The 10,980-nt window shown below is 39.2% G+C and overlaps 1 protein-coding gene across 1 annotated transcript; it reads right to left on the reverse strand.

Moving 5' to 3' along the window:
• Positions 1-3,010: 3,010 nt before the first annotated feature.
• Positions 3,011-9,807, reverse strand: LOC132867854 (probable G-protein coupled receptor 141). Its single transcript, XM_060900828.1, has 2 exons — positions 9,698-9,807; positions 3,011-4,524 (listed from the first exon to the last, which is right to left on the reverse strand). The coding sequence occupies exons 1-2, from the start codon at positions 9,771-9,773 to the stop codon at positions 3,620-3,622; spliced, it is 981 nt and encodes a 326-aa protein (XP_060756811.1). The 5' UTR covers positions 9,774-9,807; the 3' UTR covers positions 3,011-3,619.
• Positions 9,808-10,980: the final 1,173 nt, after the last annotated feature.

Here is a 10,980-nt window from a genome sequence, read left to right on the forward strand (position 1 = left end):
TTTCTTTTTTCTATGCAAATTTATCTAATATGAATGCTATGATGGCTCACAAAAAACAACATAGAAACATTAGTTGTATTTTTGCAAGTGCAACTGCCAAGAAAGAAAGAAAGAAAGAACTGCTTTTGATTTTTGCAAAATCTGAAAAACATTTCTGAAAAACACAGTCATCCATCCATCCATCCATCCATCCATCCATTATCTGTAGCTGCTTATCCTGTTCTACAGGGTCACAGGCAAGCTGGAGCCTATCCCAGCCGTCTATGGGTGAGAGGCGGGGTACACCCTGGACAAGTCGCCAGGTCATCACAGGACAAGGTCATCACCAGGTCATCACCCTGGACAAATCACCAAGCTGACACAGAGACAAACGAGCATTCACATTCACACCTACGGTCAATTTAGAGTCACCAGTTAACCTAACCTGCATGTCTTTGGACTGTGGGGGAAACCGGAGCACCCAGAGGAAACCCACGCGGACACGGGGAGAACATGCAAACTCTGCACAGAAAGGCCCTTGCCGGCCGCTGGGCTCGAACCCAGGACCTTCTTGCTGTGAGGCGATAGTGCTAACCACTACACCACCATGCCGCCCATATCCAGTACTTATCATCACAAAATATTATGCATAATAATGATCACAAACGTATTAAACACATTTCTAGACGTTTCTACTGATTTTCACTCAAGTTTGACGTTCTTGAAACAAGTAAAAATGATTGACCACAGGATAAAGACCTTTTTAAACTGAATTAGTCAAAATTTAAATTCAAATACATTGTTGAATAATCTTCTAATGGTTGTTAGACTCTCAGAATGAGGAATGTACACTCACTAGCCACTTTATTAGGAACACCCCTCCATCCACCTGTTGTTTGATGCAGTTCTCGAATCAGCCAATCACTTGACAGCAGCACAATCAAGAGCTTCAGATAATATTCAAACATCAGAACAGGAAAACTTGTGATCTCAAAGTGTGGCTTTCTTTCACTGTGGCATGGGGGTTGGTTTGAGTATTTCAGAAACTGCTGATCTCCTTCCTGGGGTTTTCACACACAACAGTCTGTAGAGTTTACACAGAATGGCGTGGAAAACAAAACAAAAAACAGACTGAGTGACAGTTCTGTGGGTGGAAACAAATGCCTTGTTGATGAGAGAGCTCAGAGGGAAATGGACAGATTGGGTCGAGCTTTTCTGCCAGGAAGGATATAGTAACTCATATAATCACTGTTTACAACCGTGGTGAGCAGAAAAGCATCTCAGCATGCAACAGCAGAAGAACACATTGGGTTCCAGTCCTGCAGCCAGGAACAGGGATCTTAGAATCAACACCAAGTTCCTATTAAAATGGCTGGTGAGTGGATATAAACTCAATTCAACTATATTCAAGATGTGTCACCTCTGTCACATTGTTTTCTTTCTGTAATGGTCAGTTATATCCTGTATTGATATCACAGGTTCTTGTGCTTTAACAAATGGCCTGTGGCTGATTTGAGATGTGTGTAATGGTTTCTGTTGAGATTCAGAAGTCCGACAGGAGTCGAATGGTCTCTGATCATAACCTTGTGGGAACATACACTACCGTTCAAAAGTTTGGGGTCACCCAGACAATTTTGTGTTTTCCATGAAAAGTCACACTTTTATTTACCACCATAAGTTGTAAAATGAATAGAAAATATAGTCAAGAAGACATTTTTCTGGCCATTTTGAGCATTTAATCGACCCCACAAATGTGATGCTCCAGAAACTCAATCTGCTCAAAGGAAGGTCAGTTTTATAGCTTCTCTAAAGAGCTAAACTGTTTTCAGCTGTGCTAACATGATTGTACAAGGGTTTTCTAATCATCCATTAGCCTTCTGAGGCAATGAGCAAACACATTGTACCATTAGAACACTGGAGTGAGAGTTGCTGGAAATGGGCCTCTATACACCTATGGAGATATTGCACCAAAAACCAGACATTTGCAGCTAGAATAGTCATTTACCACATTAGCAATGGATAGAGTGCATTTCTGATTAGTTTAAAGTGATCTTCATTGAAAAGAACAGTCTTTCAAAAATAAGGACATTTCAAAGTGACCCCAAACTTTTGAACGGTAGTGTAAATATTACACTAAATTAAGCTTGAACAATGTGGTGTATTATTCAGTGGATAGATACTGGAGCTGTAAGTAAATATGATAAACAATAAATGAGTGCTTCTGATTTTCAAAAACTATTAAATCAGTGAGATTCTGATCTTCGATGGAAATCACGAGTTAGTCCTCATTAGAAAGCAGAACAAATTATTTAGATTTTTTTTGGATAAAGAAGGCTGGATTAGCACATTAAATTCTGATTCTTTAGAAACTCTTTCAAAGTCTGTTTATTATAGTCGATGTATTTTTGTGGTATGCACATATTTTTAAAGGTGATATTTCAGTTTATTTGCAGTTATTTTATTTGCATTTCTTTGTATTAGACAGCAGAAGGCACCAAATCCTTGCCTAGCTCTTCCTGTAAATTATTTATTTATTTATTTATTTATTTATTTTTAGCAGGGCGGCACGGTGGTGTAGTGGTTAGCGCTGTCGCCTCACAGCAAGAAGGTCCTGGGTTCGAGCCCCGGGGCCGGCGAGGGCCTTTCTGTGTGGAGTTTGCATGTTCTCCCCGTGTCCGCGTGGGTTTCCTCCGGGTGCTCCGGTTTCCCCCACAGTCCAAAGACATGCAGGTTAGGTTAACTGGTGACTCTAAATTGACCGTAGGTGTGAATGTGAGTGTGAATGGTTGTCTGTGTCTATGTGTCAGCCCTGTGATGACCTGGCGACTTGTCCAGGGTGTACCCCGCCTTTCGCCCGTAGTCAGCTGGGATAGGCTCCAGCTTGCCTGCGACCCTGTAGAAGGATAAAGCGGCTAGAGATAATGAGATGAGATGAATTTTTAGCATGGGTTCTCAAACTTTTGCAGGTAGAAACCCATTTAACTATAAAATAAATTAAATATAATTCAACCATGTAAATATTAGACGCTTTATTCAAATGTGTACAGTGATATTTATCCCCAACTTTATAAAAAACATGCTCTGTAATAAATATAAGTTTGATAACAGTGTGTTGTGGAGGAAGAAGTAGTTGTTCACAAACTCCCTTTAAGAACCATTGCTCTCAAGGTCCATGAGCCCTTTCTGAACAGACTGAGATGAAGAGGAGTTATGGCATGTCTATAAAAAGACTAACAGGAGATAATACACTTGTGCATATGCCACTGCTTAAACAATTAGCATTTAAAAAAAAATCTTGTTCTATATATTTCTACAGTTCCTTTGTACTAGTAAGAAATTTATAAATATTAAATTGTACATTTAAATAACGTGTCTAAGAAAACTAGCATAAGGCAGTTCACCTTATGCAAGCTAGCTGCTTTTTATTGTCTCTGAAATGCCTGAGGTTAAGAGAATCAGCAGAATTCATAGGGATCATAGAAATTGTTTTCCTTTCTCCACACAGCATTCATAAGGTAAGAGCCAGGGATGTAACAGTTGTCACCACTTTAGATCGCTATCGTTCAGTTTGATCTCAGCAGTAAAGTATGACTGTTGTTCTCATCCTCCTTTCCTGGAACAGTTAGACAGTTTTCTGCAGTTAACACCCACACCTATGCCATATTCCCTTCCTTGCAAAAACAAGGATCATGTCGAAGCAGGTAAGGGATGTGATGGCCAGAAACACCTCGTTATCGTACTGTAATCCAGAAGTATTGGTCAGATAGTATAGCCGATACAGGTGATATGGCACCAGGCAGAAGAGCATGATAAGCACTAGATTGAGATTCTTCATCTGAGCCCAGAACTCTTGCTGAGCCCATGAAGATGCACCGTGCTTTTTAATCATCGAGTAGAGAATGACTGTAAGCATACAGCTCATGATGCATGACACAATGACTGTGCTAACTGACAAAAAAATGTTCCAACCAAATACCGTGCTTTTATTAAGCTCTGTACCAAAGTGGAAGCATTTGTGCTCGGTGGCATTCGCACGTGTCCCATAATGATGCAAGACCACAGGGCCGACGATTATCATAATGGACCATATGCTGATGCTAAATGCTATGGCATGCAGCTTCCGATAGAACTCCCTTTCCTCCATTTTTTTAAAGTAATACAAGAAATGAATGGTGAGGATGATGACATAGATGATGAAGACCACATGCATGTGAATGTGAATCATGCTGCTGACCACTTTGCAGAAAGTCATGGACAGATCCCAGCTGTTAGTCACGTAGAAGTAGATGCGGAAAGGGATGGTGACCAAGAAGATGCCGTGGGCTATGATCAAGTTGAAAAAGGTGATGGTGGTCCATGAGCGCAGGTTTGATTTGAGCACACTGATCATTAGGGTCATGCCGACACTTCCCACTATGAGCACCAGGGTGTAAATGATGATCAGAGTGATCCTGTAGACCATAAATGAAGATTCCCCGTTAGATGTGGTATCATTTTTGTCGGTGGTACTGGTATGAGTTGAGGACGGAGCTTGAGTCGTGTTTCCTGAATAGAGAAAATAAACATCATTATATTGAAACCACAAACCATTTGGTATACAGGAAATTTACTTCCATGCTATTTTTTATTCATAACTGACAGATAAACAGATGAGTAAATCGACTTTCTTGTATTTCCTTTCTCTGTTAAACAGATTACAGTATTAGAAGATTTTGTATCTTCTCTCTAGAGACATTTCCAGATCAGAGGATCAGAATCGCGCGATTTAACTCAGATTGAGTTACAACTGGTTTTTCATTTGTTCATTATAAGTAATGTTACGACTGCAGCCCAAAGCAGTTAATTCAAAGTTAGAAGCGACCGGATTCCTTCTGACTAAAGCACTGTGCACATTGTTTGATCAGAGACTTTTCCTCACGAACGCTGAAGTTCGGACCAAGGATCCTCTGCTTTTCCACGGAGACCACCCACGTGCTCCGGTGGACTCAGAAGTTTTGGAACATCTCTATAATCTTGCATAAGCAAGATACTGGAAGTAAGACTGGCATTTTGGGCACAAAGACTAGTCTTAGGAATTAGCTTAATGAAGTAGTGTGAATTTAAACTCAGGAACGGTTTAACTGTGTACACTGTAGACACTCAGGGTGTTGAATTAATTATCGTTCTATTTTTGTCCTATCAATTGTTAACAGATAGGCTTTTGCATGCTCTTGCTATCCTTTCTAACCTTTAATTTCATCATTACACATATTTTGACCTCATCAAGATTTCAGTGGATTTAGTAATGTTATAAGCTAGTGGAATTAGCTGCTACGGCTAATTCTTTTGTCTCATTAGCATCCAGGGCTAAAGGCCAATTTATGCTGACAACCCAGTCCTCGCAGATGGCGTTGCAGATGGCGTCTGCGTAGCCCCCCCCTTCACAGACACTCTGCGCGCACCTCCCAAAAATTGTGACCACCGCAGAAGCCTCGCAGATAGTGTCGCAGACAAGAGGGCTCTGATTGGTCCACTCTACATCCGCTGTACACGCACTTCCGCTTCCCTACTTTCCCGGTTTGTTTTGTTTTCACGACCGCCATTTTTAAAAACACGAGCGAAGATGGAGCAGCACGAAGAGCGGTTGATCGAGGAAGTGAGGAAGTACGAACATCTATATGACTCCAGTTCTAGTCATTATAAGTAACCGGAGGATAAACACTCCACTAACCATACCCACCAACTACTCCTAGCGATTTCGCGACTTCGCGCCCCCTTGCATTGTGGCGGTGAATAACATCGCGCACGCCTATTACTCCCCGCTCAACGATAAATTACAACTGTCTGTGAAAAGCTATCTGCGAAAGCCTTGTTGCAAGAGCATGCAGAGGTCCTAAATGTATTGTCTCAAGGGACCACGAGGTTGTCACCCTCCCCCAACACACCTTAGATAACATTCCAAGCCCTGATTCATTTCAACCTTTACAGTGCATTTTCCCGCACTCACATTCAAACCCTTTTGTCTCCTCCTCCCCATACTGCGCAGTCACGTACGGGACACACACACACACACACACACACACACACCCCTTTGCTCTCTCTCTCCCCTCGTGCGCGCACACACACACGCACATCAAGTATATGACCATATCATATTTGAATGTATTCAACTGCTATTACTCATTTTATCATTGTTATAATAAATTCAATTAATTGTTAAACTGTGTCTGTGTTGCTCCTATATATTCTTTGAAGTCATCCAATCTCAAAGAATTCCAAGGTGTATATGAGTTATGTGGTGCGGTCAGTAATACATTATTGCTGCATTGGTAGTGTTCATAACAATTTGGAGTATACCATAATTTAGCTGTTTGGTAATTTATTATTAAGCACCAAAATTAATGGTATTATTAATGAGACTGATTTAATGAGACTGATTTAATGAGACTGATTTAATGAGACTGATTTAATGAGACTGATCACTTAAGACCAATAGCACCCTACATATACCTACACAGGCATACGTTGATATGAAGTTTTCTGGAAGAACATGTTTAACATTTATGGAAGGAGTCTCCAGTGTTACAGCTTTCTAACAGTCAGAGGTAATACACGGGTTTGTGATTTAATCCTTACTTATGACACATGGAATGAATGTATTTCACTGCAAATATTCCAATGCTGTAACGAAAGACAATAGTTTTGGCTACTTTTTGGGAGTCTCTCAGTGTGCGTTTAGACTATGGCTATCCAGTTCTTTCCAAAAAACAGTTTAGTATGTTAAATGCATTTGAACATTGAGGAGTTTATGATGTCATCCAGAAACAGATGGCATACAGTGGTGCTTGAAAGTTTGTGAACCCTTTAGAATTTTCTATATTTTATGCATAAATATGGCCTAAAACAATCAGATTTTCACACAAGTCCTAAAAGTAGATAATGAGAAGACAGTTAAACAAATGAGACAAAAATGTTGTTATACTTGGTCATTTATTTATTGAGGAAAATGATCCAATATTACATATGTGAGTGGCAAAAGTATGTGACCCTTTGCTTTCAGTATCTGGTGTGACGTCCTTGTGCAGCAACAACTGCAACTAAACGTTTGCGGTAACTGTTGATCAGTCCTGCACACCGGTTTGGAGGAATTTTAGCCCGTTCCTCTGTACAGAACAGCTTCAGCTCTGGGATGTTGGTGGGTTTCCTCACATGAACTGCTCGCATCAGGTCCTTCCACAACATTTCCATTGGATTAAGGTCAGGACTTTGACTTGGCCATTCCAAAACAAACATTAACTTTATTCTTCTTTAACCATTCTTTGGTAGAACGACTTGTGTGCTTAGGGTCGTTGTCTTGCTGGATGACCCACCTTCTCTTGAATTTCAGTTCATGGACATATGTCCTGACATTTTCTTTGAGAATTCGCTGGTATAATTCAGAATTCATTGTTCCATCACTACCAACACCATGTTTCACAGATGGGATAAGGTTCTTATGATGGAATGCAGCGTTTTCCTTTCTCCAAACATAACGCTTCTCATTTAAGCCAAAAAGTTCTATTTTGGTCTCATCCGTCCACAAAACATTTTTCCAATAGCCTTCTGGGTTGTCCATGTGATCTTTAGCAGACTGCAGATGAGCAGCAATGTTCTTTTTGGAGAGCAGTGGCTTCCTCCTTGCAACCCTGCCATGCACACCATTGTTGTTCAGTGTTCTCCTGATGGTGGACTCATGAACATTAATATTAGCCAATGTGAGAGAGGCCTTCAGTTGCTTAGAAGTTACTCTGGGGTCCTTTGTGACCTTGCCAACTATTACACACCTTGCTCTTGGAGTGATTTGTTGGTCGACCACTCCTGGGGAGGGGAACAATGGTCTTGAATTTCCTCCATTTGTACACAATCTGTCTGACAGTGGATTGGTGGAGTCCAAACTCTTTAGAGATGGTTTTGTAACCTTTTCCAGCCTGATGAGCATCAACAACGCTTTTTCTGAGGTCCTCAGAAATCTCATTTGTTCGTGCCATGATACACTTCCACAAACATGTGTTGTGAAGATCAGACTTTGATAGATCCCTGTTCTTTAAATAAAACAGGGTGCCCACTCACACCTGATTGTCATCCCATTGATTGTAAACACCTGACTCTAATTTCACCTTCAAATTAACTGCTAATCCTAGAGGTTCACATACTTTTGCCACTCACATATGTCATATTGGATCATTTTCCTCAATAAATAAATGACCAAGTATAATATTTTTGTCTCATTTGTTTAACTGGGTTCTCTTTATCTACTTTTAGGACTTGTGTGAAAATCTGATGATGTTTTAGGTCATATTTATGCATAAAATGTAGAAAATTCTAAAGGGGTCACAAACTTTCAAGCACCACTGTAAGCATTAGATATTATGTATTTATATTGCAAACAACAGAAGGTGAAAAAAATTTCTTCATCTAAGAAAATCATGATGGCCAAAATTTCTTCCTTTCACTATATATATGAAATATGGTTGCACGAAGATATGAAGTTTATCTTCGAGTGGTAAATATATTTCATGAGTGAATGAAGCACTCGAGCAAAAATATTTTCAACACGAGAAGATAAACTTCATATCTTCAAGCCAACGTGTGATTTGCTTTTTATTATATCGACACATTCACCAACAAAAATTCCCCAAATTTATCAAAACAAATTCAGCAATTTGCTCACGAGTAATATATAGAGATTTGTGTCACGGTTTTGGTTCTCCATGGCCCAGATGGAGCTCATATGAAAAATATGAGTGGCATATTTTCCAGTAAAACACTCGTGTGTCATATATATACACACACATCTATCTATCTATCTATCTATCTATCTATCTATCTATCTATCTATCTATCTATCTATCTATCTATCTATCTATCTATCTATCTATCTATCTATCTATCTATCTATCCATCCATCCATCCATCCATCCATCCATCCATCTATCTACACACACACACAATAAGGTATCACATGTATTGTCGAGCGCATGTGGTGCTCTGCGTGCTCAATAGAACATTATTTGAAATTCAGCACCAGAAATAAAACACTGAACATGTAGTAAAATAACATTTAAGCTACTCCAAGTACAATTTATTCGATAACTTATTCAAGTAAATGTAACAGTGTGTGTTCTTACTGATCTCTTGAAATACCTGACTGTAGGTATGTTTTTTGTGGCCTTAAAGGTCAGACACATACTTGAAAGAACATTTCTGAACTCAAACTATGAAAGACCACGAACTTGTGAACAGAATGGCAGTAACGTGCCATCATTCAAACTACAAAAAAATCTAGAAAAAGTTTAATCAGACAAATCTGTTTCTTAGATAATTCCACATTAATTCTTTCATAGTCTTCAGCGAACATCTTCACTGTTAATGTGTAATACGATAAAATAAAAACAAATAAAGACAACAGCTCCATGAATAGGTGTATACAAACTTTTGACTCGTACCAGATTTATGCCTACACTAGTTTAAAAACAAAACAAAGCACCTCTGACTTAATAGTTATGATTAACATTTTGCTAAGTTTTATGAGTACGGTCATTTCCAGCCCCATGCTGTTCAGTTATTAGTTTTTTCTTCTTTCCATTTTATCCTTTACTCACAAACACATCATATATTATTCAGATCTCAGAACTTTATAAACTTAACCAATAAAACATTTTTATATTAACAAAATAAAGTGACAGTCAGCAAAACATACCATGAAAGCAGAAGCTGGAGTGTATAGACAATGCCAGAGGAAGTAGAGCAAAGTGCTGGTGTCTCGGTCCCTCCATCTTTATTTAGATAAGAACTGCACTTGTTTCTCTAAGCTGAACTGTGGTTGTGTGTGGTCGTGTGTGTGTATACAAATTTTGGTCAGACAGAAAAGAAGAGGTAGGAGGGTCTTGCAACAGTAGTTGCTTTGTCATTCACACTAACTGCACATCTAACACCTCTCAGCAGTTTCCTCAAACAGAGCATGCTAGATTTCACTCAGTTTTTTTCTGTTTTAAGTCACTTTGCTTTAAAACTTTGTTACAAATGTCAAAGTCTCCGGCTGGTTCGTCTTGACTAAAGCAGAAAATGCTTAAAGGAATTTGTATGTAGTTGGAAAATTCTCAAGCCTCTCTTGGGTAGCCACAGACAGAGGAAGTAGTTGGATGGCATGATAATGATAAAATTCAAATTGTTAAAAGGAGATACGCAGAACCTTTATTTTTAAATACATTTCTCATTAAATACATTTCTCAGTGGATAGTATCTCCATCCTTGACTCTTGTATGTTGCATAAATGGGAATTAAAAAATGTATATATTTTTGAGAGTTACAACTCTGATTCCAAAAAAGTTGGGACAAAGTACAAATTGTAAATAAAAACGGAATGCAATAATTTGCAAATCTCAAAAACTGATACTGTACTCACAATAGAACATAGACAACATATCAAATGTTGAAAGTGAGACATTTTGAAATTTCATGCCAAATATTGGCTCATTTGAAATTTCATGACGGCAACACATCTCAAAAAAGTTGGGACAGGGGCAGTAAGAGGCTGGAAAAGTTAAAGGGACAAAAAAGGAACAGCTGGAGGACCAAATTGCAACTCATTAGGTCAATTGGCAATAGGTCATTAACATGACTGGGTATAAAAAGAGCATCTTGGAGTGGCAGCGGCTCTCAGAAGTAAAGATGGGAAGAGGATCACCAATCCCCCTAATTCTGCACCGACAAATAGTGGAGCAATATCAGAGAGGAGTTTGACAGTACAAAATTGCAAAGAGTTTGAACATATCATCATCTACAGTGCATAATATCATCAAAAGATTCAGAGAATCTGGAAGAATCTCCGTGCATAAGGGTCAAGGCCGGAAAACCATACTGGGTGCCCGTGATCTTTGGGCCCTTAGACGGCACTGCATCACATACAGGCATGCTTCTGTATTGGAAATCACAAAATGGGCTCAGGAATATTTCCAGAGAACATTATCTGTGAACACAATT

This window comes from Neoarius graeffei, chromosome 19 (genome assembly GCF_027579695.1).
Source record: "Neoarius graeffei isolate fNeoGra1 chromosome 19, fNeoGra1.pri, whole genome shotgun sequence".
Lineage (NCBI taxonomy): Eukaryota > Metazoa > Chordata > Actinopteri > Siluriformes > Ariidae > Neoarius > Neoarius graeffei.

What these genes read in the sequence shown, in the direction of transcription:
- LOC132867854 (XM_060900828.1), bottom strand. Translation starts at nt 9,773, where the DNA reads ATGGAGGGACCGAGACACCAGCACTTTGCTCTACTTCCTCTGGCATTG. An exon ending in CTCCAGCTTCTGCTTTCATG is followed by an intron (nt 4,525 to 9,697) that starts GTATGTTTTGCT and finishes TTCTCTATTCAG; the next exon opens with GAAACACGACTCAAGCTCCG.